This window comes from Rhinopithecus bieti, unplaced genomic scaffold (assembly GCF_001698545.2).
Source record: "Rhinopithecus bieti isolate Rb0 unplaced genomic scaffold, ASM169854v2 scaffold_757, whole genome shotgun sequence".
Lineage (NCBI taxonomy): Eukaryota > Metazoa > Chordata > Mammalia > Primates > Cercopithecidae > Rhinopithecus > Rhinopithecus bieti.
In genome coordinates, this window is record NW_016803289.1 from 1,199,938 (window position 1) to 1,218,294 (window position 18,357).

General features: G+C 40.1%; 1 protein-coding gene across 15 annotated transcripts in view; it reads right to left on the reverse strand.

The window, feature by feature from the left end:
* Positions 1-18,357, reverse strand: part of PPP2R2B (protein phosphatase 2 regulatory subunit Bbeta) — a 493,312-nt gene that overhangs the window by 149,479 nt on the left and 325,476 nt on the right. The window contains exon 1 of one of the 15 annotated variants that reach the window (XM_017872353.1): positions 13,319-13,343. The exons of the other annotated variants lie outside the window; for them this stretch is intronic. Within the exon in view, the coding sequence (XP_017727842.1) occupies positions 13,319-13,328 (10 nt within the window). The 5' untranslated portion in view covers positions 13,329-13,343. Of the gene's footprint in view, positions 1-13,318; positions 13,344-18,357 lie in introns of those variants that run through there. 15 annotated transcript variants of the gene reach the window in all.

The following is an 18,357-nucleotide window of genomic DNA, read 5'->3' on the forward strand; positions in this document are numbered from 1 at the left end:
TATGCTTTTAGGTAAGAAATTATATTTGTGTGTGTGTGGGAAGACTCGTCTGGGTCTGCACCTCACTGGTGATTCTTCATGGAGGTAATGGGATTTCCTTAATCGAGCCCATTAGACTATCTTCTTGTAATTATCTCAGGGGCCAATCTGTCTATGTAATGGGCTCTGGAGGAATCAAACCTTCACGTTCTTACAAAGGAAAATGTTGTCTATGTGTCAGAAAAAAAATGTTTTGAAGAATTACTGGCTAACCATCTCAACAGCTGCCCGGGGGGGAACTTTGCTGTGATACTGCAGGAAATTGTTGGATTTGAGACTATATTGCTCCAAAGGGTATTTCTTTTTTTTGTGGGCTTTTTAATAAATCTAAAATGCATATGACGCCAGTGATGCGGGGGACTCCACACCATCTGGTGAGGTTGGGCAGGCCGCTGCCTGCCTGCTCACTGTATGAAAAGATACCAAAATCTTACCATTGGAGAGACTGCCAAACACTCTGGATGGCTGGGGTGTAACTAATGACTAGCTCTGCTGCTTCACTGGATTGGGCTGGCCAGTTATTCTGGATCCTCTTACCTGAAACATTAATGCCTGAACATGGTGGCTACGCCCAACAGTTCACCATTACTTGAAGATATTCACACTATGCATTGATATTCCGATTTCTTCACTTCCCTACTTTTCCTATTTTGCAAATTTTAATTCTCTGCAGGGTAGAGAATAGATTTATAGTAAAAAGGAAATTATGAAAAGCTAACAAATAATGAAGATATAATAATAAATGGTAATAATTATTATGGGTTGCATTGTGTCCTCCTGAAATTTATATGTTGAAGTTTTAACCCCCAATATCTCAGAATGTGAACTTATTTGGAAATAAGAGTCATTGCAGAAGTAGTTGCAATGAGATCATTAGGGTAGGTCCTAATTCAATATGACTAGTGTCCTTAAAAGAAGGGGAAACTGAAACACAGAGATGGGTATGCACAGAGGGAGAATGGCACATGAAGGCGATGAAGATGAAGGCAGAGGTGGGATGATGCATCTGTGAGCCAAGGACTGCCAAAAATTGTCTGAAGACCAAAGGAGGCTAGGAGAGGGGCCTGGAACAGTTTTTCTGTGATAGCCTTAGAAGGGAGCAACCCTGCCAACACCTTGATCTTGAACTTTTAGCCTCCAGAACCGTGAGACAATACAGTTCTGTTACTTAAGCCACCCACTTTGTGGTACTTTGCTATGGCAGCCCTAGCAAACTAATATAGTAATACACAAACCAGGTCCTATGCTAAGCACTTTGCTTATATCATTTTACTCTCTTTAACGACAGTCTTTTGGTCTGAAGATTGTCATGAATTATTGATGGATGGAATGGCTGGGTGGGTGGAGGAAGAATTCTTTTCCTTCTCTTTTCACCATTCAAATAGGGTTTTTCAACATATGCTGACTGAAAGGACTTGGGCAGTGATGCTGGATTTATACATTTCCTTCATGTGTGACTTCACCAGAAATTTATGAAACTATCATATGAGGCTAAAGGAAGGTATCATGTTCAGCACTCCCCTCACTTGTGATACATAAAAGATATTCTTTACAAAAGAAGGAAAAGGTGAGGTAGCTCCTACTCACCTAATGAGAAGGAATTGGGATTAAATGTAGCTTAATGACTGATGGCAATTTTTGCTTCTGGACTAAATGTTATGACCTTCTCCATCCCCATGTCTAATCCAATTCAGATTCCTCAAGCACTAAGACTCTATAGTGCTTTAATTTTATTATTATTATATCCTTTTAAAACTTATTTCATTTCCCTTCCTGTTAAGTTGATTTTCCCCAAGCTTCCTTTCAATAGGCCCTTTGTAGTATAAGAAAGAAAACAGGCACTAAACGCTAATGGAGAAACAGTTACACCAAGTCATAAGCTAAAATGTGCCTCAAATATGGCCACAGAATCATTGAGCAAATTTTGCTGCCAATCAATCCGCCTCCATAGTGAGTGGTTTACAGCCAGGATTACCAAGATTAAAACTAGGACCAATGACGTGCAAAAGTGGGCCCAACTGACCTTATTGATTATTTCCCACTGAGAGAGAATCACAGGTTAGCAGGCAGAAATCAATTCAACTGCATTAAGTTAAGCCAAGTGTAGATTTATTCATACCATGCCTGGAAATTATAAAGTGGCAAAAAATTATTTAACTATATCTAGTATACATACTAACTTACAACTATATATTTACATCCATAGATGCTTTCTCCTTCTTCCTTTTCATAATATTTAAAAATCTGAAATAAAATATAGAACATAAGGCTGTTCCTACATTTTCCTCCCACACCACCCCCCACCCCCACCTTTTAAATAAAAGAGGTTATTTGTGAATGCTCTTAACATGGCTACTTCAGCCACACCCCAGATTTCAGGATGGAGTGATACAGCAGATACAGATATGTCTCTGCAGCCAAAGAAGCAATGAGAGCCATTTGCTCTTGAGGAAATCATCATTTTTGGCTTTTTAGATGAAAGGAACTTGGCCCTTAGGCTTCAGTGCACCGTGGGGAACATAGAATTCATTCTCTTTCCTCCTCCAGTGACAACACACAGCCTGGGACTGAAGAGAGCTTTCAGAATGAACAATGGGTGGAAAACACTGCCCTTCCAGCAGTGAGAAATGTGAAATTCCACTCCTACCCTCACATGTGTCACCAGGGAACCATCCTGTGTGCTCCATCAGCACTGGGATATAAGCCAGGCAATCATTTATACTCAGGGGTTCAGCCTTAACCTAAAAAATCATCAGAAGAGCCTAAGAGGGGTTCCTCCTCATTCCTCATCTGAGAAACAAAGAACAACACATTTTACTGCAAGAAATTGTTTGTGGATCTGATTGAGAATAGCTTAGAGCTTGCTTTACCTTTAAGCAGGCTATCTACTTCTTAGTCTGCCTAGCCAGCTAAGATATTTATCTCCTACTTTCATGGTCATTCACAGCCACCCAGAACTTTTAAATGCATCGCTCAGGGTCTCTGGGGGTGGCCTGTAAAACAACAAAAATACCTTTATCAAACACACCATAGAGATCAGACAGTTAAGAGACCAAGTGTCAAATTTATATTCAGTTTAGAGTATAAATTGTCCATTCCCAGTTCAATGGGAAAACACACAATTGACCAAAACCCTTGAGTTGCTCAAAGCTGGACACTGTGGCAATAGAAGAATCCTGTGTCTTTGCAGCTCGGTGTCAATCGTCCTGACTCGTTTTCCCCCAACTCTAAAATGTGCAGAGAGAGAGACTGTAAGCATGGAATGATGTGAAGAACACTGGGTCAGCCAGCAGGCCTGAGTTCTTATCCTAGTTCTACCACTTGGTAACCCTGTGCCCTTGAACAAGGTCTCACTCTAAAATGACACAGGATTTCAATCAATATTCCAAGATTTTGAGCTTTTTTGTCCATAAAAATGGGATCTAAAAAAGATCTGATTTGCAGGGTTGTTATGGGAGATCTAAAAAGAAAATAAATATAACAGCATTTTGTCAGCTGTTAAGTGAAAGATCAATGCTAGTTATTGTCATAGGGATAAGAGAAAATTCTTTAAGAACTTACTATGAGCAGCCTAGCACAATTATTAGGGTCCTCTAGATTGGTAAGTCACTGAATCTCTTTGAACTTCAGTTTCCCCACCTAAAATGCTTGCCTTCTGGCATGAGGAGAAAATGAGGTAAAGAAAGTATGCTTTAAAACGATAAATTGTCGGTCAGGTGTGGTGGCTCACGCCTGTAATCTCAGCACTTTGGGAGGCCGAGGTGGGTGGATCACGAGGTCAGGAGATCAAGAGCAACCTGGCCAATATGGTGATATTCCGTCTCTACTAAAAAGACAAAAATTAGCCAGGCATGGCGGTGCATGCCTATAGTCCCAGCTACTTGGGAGGCTGAGGCAGGAGAATTACTTGAACCCGGGAGGTGGAGGCTGCAGTGAGCTGAGATTCTGCCACTGCACTCCAGCCTGGGCGACAGAGCGAGACTTCATCTCAAAGAAAAAAAAAAAAAGATAAATTGTCCTAGAAATGCAAGCAATTATTATTTAGAGAACTCATTTTGACTTTTGGCATTATGATGCACACACTGTTAGTTCTTGGCTCAATGACAGATTTTAATTGGCCTGGCTATGAAACCTTATAGCGCTATTATGTGCTACACCTGTGATGGCCATGCAGCGTGTTAATCAAGACAATTAGGTTGGGGATGCAGAGAACGGTTTTCCACCACTGTGCATAATCCCCCTCACTTTGAGAGGGAAATTAACAGCTGCTCTACAGTCTCTCATATTATCTCACTTTCTTGGAGAGAGATCCCAGTCAGATCCACCTTGACTAAACAACACCTATCACTGATGCCTGGGATGACACAACATCTGTATTAACTTTGACTTTGAAACAGGTTTTGGACTGGGAGTTTAAAAAAAAAAAGTCATATGTAGCAATCATTAGACAAAGCAGCCACTGGGTGACAGCCAGAATCAGAGGCCAGAAAGTTGTTCTCTTTCAACTGACATATTCCAGAGGAGAAAGGAACAGGAGGATGAGCAGATCAATTTAGCTCTCAAAGTATTTATTCTCTAGCCTGCAAAAGGAGAACAGGGCTTCTAGGACAACTCTGCTCCTCCATTTCTCACTGCAAATTATAAAATCTTTTGGAATTTTCTTCCTTGCCCTACCCCTGCTATCTGAAATTCTTCTAAGAAGCATGAGAAATATATTTTGTTGTTTGGATTTTTTTCACTCTTGGGCAAAGCAGCTTGAACTGATAATCAGTGATTTTAAAAAGCAGCACATCTAAATGGTAGCTATTTGCTAATCATAACATTCTGAGTTTACATGCATTTATCTCATTAAATGCTGTGAGATAAAGGTGCTGTAGAGATACTTAAACTCCCATTGTGCAGATACCCAAACTGAGGCTCAGGAAGGCCAACCTAACAAGTTCATATGGCGAGTCCAAATTTTTATTCGGGTCTCTTGGCTCCAAGGCTTTTCTATAACATCATGCTGCATATCATCTGTGGAGGAAGAATTATTCAAGGGCTAGGGACTAGGCTCAATTTATTTCTGTGCCTCCAGTACCTACAACAGTGCTTGTCACCTTCTAGGTGCTTAATGTGGAATTCAATTTTAAGGGGAGCTTCCCAAATTGCTTAATATCTTTAGAATACCAGGGAAAAAAAAAAGGTGTCCCATTCCTAACCATCTCCTCTGCCATCACTGAGTCAGAAGAAATGGCTCGTGTCTCCCAATGGTAGACAGTTTAGCTGTGAGACCATCCTAGACACATAAGTGTAGATAGCAGCAGATGGATCATTCCAACTGGAAAGGTCCCAGTAGACCAGCTTTGGGCCTGAGTCTACTTTGCTGTCCTCTGGAAGAGGCCAAAATGAACTGTTCAACCTGTAATTCCCAATTTATGCACCAAAGCACTCCAGGGTATCATGACAGACTCACAGGGATGCTGCAGGATATTTTAAATTTTGAGTGAACAATAGTGATATTAAACATCTGTCAGATAGTGTGAGAATGGGTAACACGAGGGAACTTACCACTTCAACATTAGTGCATGTATATTCCCCTTAATTACAAAGTATTTTTGCAAAACTGGATTTTTGGTAGTTAATACAATTAAAAACAAGCACTGCATCAAAATCAATGTGGAGGAGATAATGAAGGTGACAGTATTCAATCTGATTCCAAGGTTTGGGAAGCGGTACAGACAGGGACACATAATTCATTGTAAGCAATTGTAGTTAAGAATGAAATAAAATTATTTCTTCAATTTATGTTACTATGTTTTCAAACAGTTACTAAATTGTTAGTGCAAACATACTTATTAAGTATTTTGAACCTAACTACTTTGAACCTAACTACAACAGAACTGTTGTGAACTGTTGTGAATTTTTTTTTGGCCCAAGAACAACATGAAAAAAATTAGGATGATACTAAGAGTGATATGAACTGAGGTACTTGGGGAATCTCTGCCCTACACAAAGCATGGTTTAACCTGAGATGTTCCAGGGCTGAACCTGCCTCTGGATTCTCTGCGTGATACAGTGACAGCAACAAAAGCAGCTCCCATCTACTGAGCTTCCGCCAAACACAGGTGAGCTCTTAAGCATTATAACTGCACGACCTCACTTAATCTCCAGAGCACTGTGAGCATGGGTCTTTTATGATCCCCATTTAACAGATGAGGAAACTGAGGCCCCGAGAGGCTGCCCAGGGTCATTTAGCTAGTAAGTGGCACAGCAGGAATTTAAAACCAAGGCTGGTTGATTTCCAAGGCTTGTACATTTTTTTTTAAAGAAAAATTAAGCTTTTAATTTTGAGATGCACATGCAATTGTAAGAAATAATAGAGAGTTACTATGTAACATTCACCCAGTTGCCCCCCCCCCACCACAATGGTAACATTTTGCAAAACTATAGGACTATATCACAGCCAGGATCTGACATCGATACAGCAGAGATACAGACAATTTCCATCACTATAAAAATCTCTCCTGTTGCCCTTTCATAGCCACACCAATTTCCCTCTAGTCCCCACCCTTTCCCTCAACCCTGGCAACCGTTAATCTGTTCTCCATTTCTACAACATTCTTGAAATGATGAAATCATAAAAACGGAGAACAGATTAGTGGTTACCTGGGGTTAAGAAGAGGTACACCCAATAGTACATAAGCTTTTGGAATTGGCTTTTTTTCCACTCAGTATTTTCTAGAGATTCATTCAGATTGTGGATTGTATCAATAGTTCATTCCAATTGCTGAATAGTATTCCATGGTATGGACATGCCACAGTTTCATGTGCTATTCACACATCTAAGGACATCTGGGTTGTTTCCAGTTTTTTTTGGTAATTATGAATAATGCTGCTATAAACATTGTGTACAGGTTTGTATACAGGTTTTTGTGTACACATACATTTTTTTATTTTTTCAAGACAAATACCCAGAGGTGCAATTCTTGGGTCATATGGTATTATAGTTTCATGTTTAGGTTTTTAAGAAATTGCCAAGTTGTTTTCCAGAAATTTTTCCCCAGAATATTCAGAAGGTACCTTTTACATTCCTACCAAAAATATACGAATGATGGACTTTCTCTGCATTCCAGCACTTGTACTGTTACCATTTCATTTTTAGCCACTGTGATAGATATATAGTGATATCTCATTGTGCTTTAATTTGCATTTCCTTAATGACTGATAGTGTTAAACATCATTTGCTGTGCTTATTGGTCATCTATCATCTTTGATGAAATGTCTCATTTCTTTTGCCCATTTTCTAATTGCATTATTTCTTTTAATGCTGTTTTGAGAGTTCTTTATATATTTTGGGAACTAGTCTTTGTCTGACATGTGGTTTTCAAGTATTTTCTCCCAACCTGTAGCTTGTCATTTAATTCTCTTAACAGAACCTTTTGCTGAGCAAATGGTTTAACTGTGATGAGATTCAATTTATGGACAGTGCATTTAGCGTAAGAACTCTTTGCCAGCCTAGATCCTGAAGATTTCTTTTTTCTTTTTTTTTTTTTTTGAGATGGAGTCTCGCTCTGTCACCCAGGTGGAGTGCAGTGGCACAATCTTGGTTCACTGCAAGCTCTGCCTCCTGGGTTCACGCCATTCTCCTGCCTCAACCTCCCGAGTAGCTGGGACTACAGGAGCCTGCCACCAAGCCCAGCTAACTTTTTGTATTTTTAGTAGGGATGGGATTTCACTGTGTTAGCCAGGATGGTCTCCATCTCCTGACCTCGTTATCTGCCCACCTCGGCCTCCCAAAGTGCTGGGATTACAGGCATGAGCCACTGCACCTGGCCAATTTCCTTTTTTTTCCTAAGAACAAAGCTTCACATTTTACATCTAAGTCTGTGATCCATTTTGAGTTCATTGAGATTAGGTTGAGATTAATTTTGTGCCTATGGGAGTTAAATTACACCAGTGCCATTTACTGAAAGGCTATCTTTCCTCCATTGAATTGCTTTTGCAAGTTTGTAAAAAAACAAAACAAAACAAAACAAAAAAAAAACAACAAACAACAACAAAAAACTGAGTTGAATATATTTGTGTTGGTTTGTTTTGGGATTTTTTATGCTGTTCATTGATCTATGCCTCTATCTCTCTGTTAGTATTACAGTCTTTCATACTATAGCCATATAATAAATCTTAAAATCAAAGAGACTGATTCTTCCCACTTTATTATTCTTTCAAAAACGATTTTTAGCTATTTTGGTTCCTTTGGCTTTCCATACACATTTTAGAGTTATCAGATCTGTATTTATAAAAATCTTGGTGGGATTTTAATAGCGATCACATTAAACCTATATATCAATTCGGGAAGAATTAACATCTTTGCCTCGTTGGGTAGTCAAGTCCTATGCCTTTATAAACACTTGTTTATTTTAGGAGAAACGAGGGTCACAAATTCAGTTGCTCAAAAGAGGCCCCATGTACCAAGTTTAAGAACATGCAGCCTTCTTGTGATAGTAGATTGGATACAGAATATTTCTACTGTAAGAAAACATTAACTCAGTCAGATGTTAAATGACAAAGAACCCTTGACCTCAGCATCAGAAACATAATAAGGAGTGGTGGGGATTGTGGCTTGCTGGAGGAAAGCCAGGTCCCCTATGAATGGAGCAGTTGCTACTCGAGTCTTCTCATTGTTAAGAACATGGGCACAGCATTGCTATGGCTTATATATTTTCAACATAAGCCAAAAATCTATTTTTTAAAAAATCTAAAATGTTGGCACCTAGTTTGAATTAACATAAAATAAAACAGTTCAAAAACACACGTTGGTACGCTGGATCCAGCAGCCTCTCTGTGGTCTCAGAATTAGAGACAACAAAGAAGGGGCCCACCCTCAGGGAACATGCACTCCAGCTGGAGCAGCAGAGAGACACCACAAAGCAGCACTGCCTGCTCTCAACAGTGGGAGCTGCAGAGCATGCAGGGGGATCCTGAACTCTGCCTGGGAGGTCAGGGATGGCTCCCCAAGGAAGTGGATTTACACGGCAACTCCAAGGAGAGACATTTGGAACCAAGGTGTAAGCACATTAGGAAAGAGTAAGAGACACTTTGCAGAGAATCCAAATCGTGGCATGAAGTAGTCTTGGGAAGGTTAATTCAGTTGATTATTCAACATGTGCTATTTAATCCATTGCCTCCAGAGCAAACATTGATAGGATTAAAGAACAGTGCAGAGCTTTACTTCCGGGCATCACAGAACATAGTGGGGAAGAGGTCTTAAAGTTCAGTGTTTCTCCAAGTGTTATGTCACCTGTCGGGAATCACAAAGCAAAAGCTTTCCAGAGGTGAACAGTTTTCTGATGCTCTTGGAAGAAAATCAGAACTCCTTCTAATCACTCACAAGGCCCTGTGTGGTCTGGCCCCTGCCTGCATCTTTAGCCTCCTCTTCTCTCCCTATTCCTGTCTTCTTTCTGTCTTTCCAGCATACCATGACTCAAGGGCTTTGCGTTTTGTCATTCTTTCATTTATTCTTCTGTTTATTCAAGAACTATTCTAGGTATTGGGAATACAACAGTGAACAAAGTCGACTCAGTTCTTACCCTCATGGGGTTTACATTCTAATAGGAGAGAAAGACACACATAGATAATATCCTGCCTTGTGTGATGAGTTCTATGAAGAAATATTAAACAGTGTTAAGTCATAGGGAATAATGGTGATTGCCCCTAGAGGGTGGGGGCAGGTCTTCTGGTGAACATATAAGCAGAATTTGAATGAAGTATGGAGCACAACACAAAAGCACATGGGCTTTTCCAGAAAGAGGAAACGACAAGTGCAAAGAGGCTGATGCAGGAGCACATTTGGCCTATTTGTGGGTAGCAAGAAGGGGAGTGTGGTAGGGCAGAGGAGCGGCAGGAAATGGGGGTAGAGAGGAGGCCAGATCATGTGAAACTGCAGGCCTTGGTTAGCACTGTGGCTTTTACCCTCAGTGTAGGGAGGAGCCATGGAGACACGAGTTGACTTACAGAGAAAAGACAGTGGATAGAAACCTGTTACAAGTTTATTAGAAAAGTCCAAGTGAGAGATGGCAGCAACTTGGACTAGTGTGGTAGCAGTGAGGGTGGGGAACGGCTGATCAGCTTGAGACACTGTCGAGGTAGAGATGCAGGGTTGCCTTGTACTTGCCTTGGAGTATGAGAGGAAGGAGTCAAGGATGACTCTGGGAGTTTTGCTCTGAGTGAGTGATACATTTATTGAGATGAAAAAAATCAGTGCCTGTAACATCACAATGTTGGCTCCTGATCATGATTCAGGTCTCAATCCAATGTCTTCTCTTTGGAGACATCTTCCCTGACCACCCCTCATCCTATCAGCACTGCTCATTTTAATTTTATTTCTCAGGACTTAACACATATCTGAAATTATCTTATTCATTTTATTTGACTCATTTATCATCTGGATTCCCTACTGAAATGCACACCCTAAGAGAACAAGGGCCATGTCTGCTTAGTTTATTGCAATATCTTTAGAACCTAATTCAGTGCCTGGATCTTGAAATAAGATCAATAAAAGTTTATTGAATGAGGTTTGCAATGTGTGAGATAAGTCTCCAGGTTTTTTTTGGGTGTGTGTGTGTGTAGTTCTTTTCAGAGCAATTAGTTAATGGATTAAATAGTATTGATTATCTGTGGCAGGCACTGTGCCAGACTCTGGGAAAACAAAAGTGAGCAGAGAAAAGCATCGTCTGCAGCCTCATGGAGCTTCCAGCAGCCTGGCAGAGCCATAGTAAATAATCTCACAAACAGACTTTCACTGTGCTAATAACTCTGAAGGAAAGATACGTGGAGGTATGAAAGTATGTAATCTGGGGATCCAATCACTTCGGGGAGCACAGGTGGAGCTTTTCTGAGCTGAGATCCACAGGAGAAGCCACTGTGGGCCTCAGGGATCTCTGAGAATCGTAGATGCTGTGGCTATGAATTCAAATTTTTCATGGAGTTTCTTGTGGGAAGAAACACATTTTGGCAAAAGCAGAACTAGCACAGTCTTCTCATGCACTGGTGCTCAGCTGGGTTCAGAACCTGGATAAGACGAGCAGCTGCTCCATGACAGAACTAGGGTTTTGCATTTATCACAACACATGTGGGTAAAAAGAGAATGCTACCTACTTAACAGGGCTGCTATGAGAAGGAAAAGTTATTGTTCATGAATGCTTAGCATGGTGTCTGGTATAAAAGAAGTGCAAAATACCTGGTAATAATTACCATCAGACTTCCAATTTTTGAGTGTATAATCATGTGACTACTCTGCCACACAGAGAATAGACAGCATAGAACCTTACACAGAGTAAGACCTCAATAAGTGTGTATTGAATAAATAAGTGCTGGTTGCCTTGATGACACACCATTTTGAATCTGACCAAACCTTTTCACCAAAGATGGACACAGTAAATAAGTAGAAATGAACCAGGCCAGTTCCTTTTGTGTGGTTCAGTTGTCTCAGCATTGGTAGCTGACATTAATTATTGATATTACAGGGAGGGAGATTCTTGCCAGCCAAGGACACTTGGCAGCTTGAAAGTAAGGAAGTCGGTCTGATGCTCGGTTTTAAACTAAAAATAAGTGAGAAGTGGGAGGACCCAGAGGATTCAATGATTTTCTGCATCAATAGTACTTGCCATAGGAAGGCTCAGTCAGAGTCTGGGAATAGCTGCTACTGAAATGGCATTTTCCTTTGCATAGAAATCCACATACTTGATTTGTGCATGTGACTTCTCAGCTGCTACCATAATAGAGGAAGTGGTTTTGAATTAACACTAATCAACCTGAATCTCCAGGGGCACCTTGTACCTGAAAACCTCCAAGTCCTTGGTAAACAGCAGTTAAGCTTCCCTGTCTCCCGAGGGATGAGCTTCTGGATTTTTGCTTAAATCAAGCAGAATTGTATGAAAGAGGTTGCAATTATGAGCAAAGTGGGTGTCAGACAGGATAATTTCTCATCAGAAACCTAGGCTTGAAAAGGGCCAAAAATAATCTGAAAGTCCCCAAGATATTTTGCCCACCAAAGTTCTGCCACAACCCCCCCAGGTGTCAGGTGAAGGATGATTGGAAATTAGAACAGCCATTCTGGAGGGCAATTTAGCCATAATTGTTATGACAAGCAGACCCTTCAACTCAGCAATTCCGCATCAATGCATTTTTACTAGAGAAATCCTGGCACATGTGCTGAGGAGTAGGCAAGTACCCCCACTGTTGTGTCATCTGCAGAAGTGAAAGTCTGAGAGTGATCTCAAGGTGTACGTATCGGGAAGAGAATGATTAAATAGGTAGTGGAATAGTATGCAGCAACTAAAGAGAATGAAGTTGACCCCCATGTATTGTCGTGGAAAACTAAGGTTGTTAAGTGAAAAAAGCAAATTTGCAGAAGCATATGTGCACTATGCCATATGTAGTGGTTTTAAAATACATACAGAAGTTCTTTGATACTCTTTCCCTTATGAGATGCAGCTTAATTCGCCTCCACTTGAGTCTGGGCCAGACTTAGTAACTCATTTCTAGTGGATAGAATATGGCATAAATGACAAGGTGCCACTTCCAAGACTAGGCAATAAAAAGATATTGTGGCCTCCTTCTTGATCTCTTTCATTCTTTTACTCTCCCATCACTCACTCTAGAGGATGCCAGCTACTGTGTTTTAAGAACACTCCAGGAACCCTGTGGAGAAGCCCATGTTGCAGCCTCCTGTCGATAGCCAGTGATGGACAGAAGACTCCAGCAACAGCTGTGTTGGTGAGCCATGATGGAAGCACATCCTCCAGTCCCAGTCAAACTTCCAAATGACTGTAGTCCTGGCTTAGACCCTGACTACAACTTCATGAGAGACCATGAACTAGAACCTCCCAGAGCTTAGTGCCCTTGGATTGCTCACTCTCAGAAAGTGTGAGAGATAGTAAATATTTGTTATTTCAAGACACTGTTCGTGGCAGCAATTGATAACTAACATATCGTTTATATAAACATAAATTTTTAAATAAGTTAACAATACACACACAGAGACAAATGTTTAGAGAAAGGTCTAGCAGGAGATGTGCCATTAGTGATGAAGGGGTTACCTCTGAGAAGTGGAGAGGAGAGCAATGGAGGGTGGGGATAAGATTAGCTTCACCTGTTCTGTCTCTAGTTTTGTTATACAAGCATTCATACATGCATAACTGACTGACATAATTTTAAAAAGTACTAAAAAGGAAGAAATAAAATGTAAAATTCCACTACTTTGGAATTTCATGGCAAGTAAGATAAAGCTGAGGCTTACCTTTGATCATCTCCAAGTAAAAGGGTTGCTTAGCAAACTCATTTAATAATAAACAAGGTTATCGGTGGAGCTCTCCAACCTACTTAAGAAAGCCAACTGTCAGTAACTCTTAAAAATCACCTTAGCATAAGTCATATATAATAAATGATCATTTTTACTCATGTTTCTTATCTATTATTAAAGCAGGTCAAAGAGACCTTTCTTTGGACAACACCAATTGGCAATATTTGTATTCCCAAAGAGCATCAAAATTCTTTTGAAAATGACAAAGATAAGCTCTACTGAAAAAGCCAAGTTATATATTAATGCACTGTGGTTTTATCAAATGGTTTAAAAATCAAAGAGGTTTTGTTGTCAGGTAAGGTTATGGAAAAGGTATTTTAAAAGTAACTTTGTACTGGATTTCTTTTAGGCTTGTGCTAATTTGTTTTTCAACTTCGAGCCTGGGGGTCTGCATCATTTAACAGCAGTTCGGAGGCAAGGACCCTGATCCTCGTCTGTGGCTAGACTGGCTGCAGGCACCAAAGCTTATGCATTTTCAGTGGAATTGGGTCCAGAGCTTAGCTGCAAAATGCCTTCTGGGTGACTGACCAGAAATTCAGTCACAGCACATTCATTTCAAAAATCCCTTTCATGTATCATTTAAAAGCAGACTGCATACTTATATTTGCATATCTGACCCTAGATTTTGGAAACGCAGGAGAAGAATGGATTGCTGTTTATTTTTCAGGGTGATAGGAAGGAACAAACCAGAGGCACTTCCTTCTCTTGACTACTGAGTAGATTTAGTACTTGTGAAAGATTCTGAACCAGTCGTTTCGTAACATAAGCTGCTGTTCCATAGAGCTCGGGAATGAGAATAACTAACATTTATAGGGCATTTTATACCCTACAAAGTGGGTTACCATTCATTGCCTCATTTAATGGGCAGAGGGGCTCTTAATTATCCTTTCTGATGAGGGGACAATGATTCTTTCAATCCCAGCATCTGCAGAGATTACTCTGGTTTCCTTTCATATGGACATACTAAAGAAATAATGATACTACATGCTAGCTTCACCAGCCGGGGAAAGAATACACTACAGCATATGTGAGGTTTATCATCTTCCCCATGCTGCAGTGTGTATTCCAATTTTCTTTCAATTAACTGAAAAGTATATGTGAATCTTCTCTGCAGGAAGACAGGAAAGTTAAAAGGTAGCCTCTGGGATGCCTGGATTTGAATCCTAGCTCTGTCATTTTCTAGCTGCAAAGTCTTGAGCAAATTGTCTGTTAGATATTTAAAAGCATTTAACTTGTCAGTTTTCTCATCTGAAAAATGGGGTTGATAATAATAGTACCAGCATCACATGGTTTCCATGAGAATTAAGTGAGTGAATTCATGTTGTGTACTTAAAAGAATGCCTGATGCATAGTCAACGTTCAGTGACTGTTGTTAGTATGTGCAGTGAGCTGCATTTTAGGCTGGATGGGTAACAAGACACATCCACCATTTATTCAATTACTGCACAGCTCTCTGCCAGGCAGGCTCAAGCTCCAAGGATATGTCAAATGTGGTTCCTCTCCTTGCAATACTTACATGCTGGTGGAGGAGGCAGACAAAATCAAGATTAAGGAGGGTAGACAATAGAGAGTGGAGCTAGACAATGAAGCTCTGAGTGAGATGGGGTTTTCTTTTCTTTTAGGATGTGAAAGGCCAGCCTTTCAAAACACGTGGGGAAGAACAGTCCTAGTCAGGGGAAGATCAGGAGTGAGGGCCTGAAGGAGGAGAGAGCATGGCAAGTGTGAGGAACTGACAGGCAATGGAATTGGAGGATTGGAGGCTGAGTGGAGAGGGAGGGAGGTAGGCAGGTTGCCCAGGCCATGGTGGAGCATGACAGTTTTGTGCCATGTACAAAGGGAAGCCACAGAAGGTTTAGAAGCAGAGGAGGAACATGGTTTTATATAAATTGATGACATTTAGTACAAACTTAATATATATAATTGTATCACATATAAATATCTATCGCATACACATATTTAAAGATAGTACCGGCTGCCGTGTAGGTTGAGGATTGTGGAATGGAGGGACCAGAGTAGGAACACAAAAATAGAAGAAAGACACATACCAGCAGAGAACTACAACTGCTTTGGAGTTTAAAGGAAAATGAGTGGAAGGCGAGAAATGGAAGCCCCATTTGAGGTGACTTTGAAGAGGACATTGTTTTGGACATGCAGAGGTGTCTGGAAAACATAGATGGCCTCACTAATTGCTATGTATCTTGCACAGAGGACATAGGGGTCTTCACTGGAGTGTCCCAAATTTTATGTATGGATCTCTGAAATCTGTACATATGTGTGATATGGAGGAAGGAAGGAATACAAGAATATGGCTTGTTTTGCAAATCACACTGGTACTTAGACTATCCTGTGGAACCCAACTGCAAGAAAGTTCCAGAAATAACCAGTGACTTGATCTGCACCCAAGTGGAACCCTTTGCCCTGACATCACCTTGGCTTTTGAAGGCCAAGAAAACCTACAGGGTTTAAACTTACATTTTCCACAAAGCTTTGAGGCCAAGCGGAACTCTTCCATGCCCTTTGATGGCTTGGTCGCCTGAAATGAAGCTGAGTAGACATAAGGAGATGTACAAAGGAAAACAACCGAGAAAGGACACAAAACCTCTCAGCTACTCAGACCTGTCCAGATATGGAGCTTGGCATTGAGATGCTATTCCTCAGCTGATTTTGCTCACATCATGGTTCTGTTTATGTAATATTCTTCCTGACAGGCCACCCTTTCCTCTCAACATTAACATCAGTGATGTCTGCTTTCTCTGGAGTTACTCATACAAGCATTCTCCTTGGCTTAGAGATTTACAAATGATAGATAACCAAAATTTCAATGACTGCCCAAAGGCTCAATCTGTAGCAGCAAAAGTAACAGGTGAACTAGCACCAGAGGAGCTAGGTTTCAGTTTCGGCTCTACCATGAAACAGCTTTGCGATTTGGGGCAAGAACCCTCATTCTTTGAATTTCAATTTCCTCTTGGCTAAAAGTTACCAACATTTACCTCAAAGGCTTGTTCTGAGGATTAATTATGACATCTGTCCAAGTATTTTATCAAATTAATAAAATACAAATACGGCACTATCATGATGAAATAACAGCAAATGTTTACATGACATTTAAAAATATTTAAATATTTTCACTTGCTATATTAGTGAATTGCTAAGAAATATAGCAATTCACTAATATATGAAATACGAAATATAGCCAGTTCACTAGTGAATGAATTCCCCATTAAGTTGGCTCCATGAGGGGCCGCAAACTTTGTCTGAATTTTCCTTATCCTGAATCCTTAGCATCTAAAGAAGTACCAGTACCTAGTAGGAGCTTAATACCTATGTGTCAAACGAAAGAAAGGAAGAATGAACAGAAACCTCTCTGGGAGAATGGAGGGACACTGGTTTGCAGAAGACAGAGAATATCTTCTGTAAGTCATAGGAATAATCCTGAGCCACAGAAGAATTTAGTTATCCCACAAACTAAAATTTCACAGCTACATTTATGATAGCACAGGCCTTAATCCTGTCTCTACAGACCCCTAGGTTTTTCTACTTCCTATCCCTGCCCTCTCTTACATGGAATTTTCTTTTCCAAATGGAATTAAAACCTAATGCTTTCCTAATGCAGTCTTTCAGTTCTCTTCTTAAGCCATCTGCTCTTTTATCTACAAAAACTTATTTATTTTATTTGAAAACTTTTAATTAGATGCTTCCAGGCAGTGGCTGAGTTAAGTTTAGAAGCTTCAAGCTTGTCTCATACTCAGCAGCTGCAGTAAGGAAATAAGGCTTATGATTTAAATTCATTATTATCTCCATGTTGATGTCATTTTCTTTTCCCTTGCTATTGCATTGTTCCAGGAAGTTACATAAGGCTTAAGAACCACCAGACTAATAATATTGCTTCTTAGAAATGACCTTTCAGGGAATTTTCCTTATGTGATCAGATGCTGGTAAAGCTATGATAATAAGTAATATACTTCCCCTCTACCTCACCTTTTATCTGAAGATTACTGAAAGCTTTACAAACATTAATTAAGCCAACCTCATAACACTCAGGGAAAAAGGAATTATCCATCACAGAAAACTAAAACTGAGTTTAAAGGCACATTACTGACATATTTAGAGTCAGCCAATCAGCAACAGAATTCTGATTGTTCTGTCCCCCACCTTCACCCCCACCTCCCCTGTGGGCTTAAGAAACTCTTACTTATCCTCCAAGGCTCTGCTCAGGCATCACCTCTAGAAAGCTCTCTTTGCCTCCACCTTCCAAGTTGAATTAGGTGCATCCCTTCCTGTTGTGCTCTCAACATCTTCTGCAGATATCTTAATCTAACTCATTACAATTTTTACAGTTTGTATTCTTGCTTATCTTCCTCCCTAGACTTCAGTTTACTAAGGATATACATTTATTTTTCTTACCGAGGACCTACTCACTGGGGACATGCACAAATGGATTATTTTGGTTTTTCCCAAATCATCCCATAGTCTGGTATATAGACAATGTTTAATATATGTTTGTTTAGCTGGCCAGGATTCCTTTTTTAGGCATAAAGCATACTTTCTAGAATATGGCCAGAAATCCCTTAGCTTATAATTTAGTACCATTTTTTTTTTTTTTAACGAAATATTGTAGGGTGAGGTTTTCTCACCCCAAGCTGCTCTAATTTCTTTGTAAAGCATACAAACTGGTACACGGAGTAACTCATGGTTAACACTGGTGCAGATCACATTGAATAAAACAGCTTCTGTTGTGTTTGCCTTACAGGTGTTTTCAGGACCTACAAGATTTAATGCTACACATAGTGCCTGGGACAGTGACTCACATACCCTATTTTTTATAGTAACATATATTAATGAAGTGTCCATATGGGTGGCTCTGATTGGCAAATCCACTTCTTCCCTTCGTTTTTTTTTTTTTTTTTTTTTTTGTGATGAAGGGTATAAGGACAGGAAGTGATGGCATCATAATTATTTTGAGTCTACATTAATGT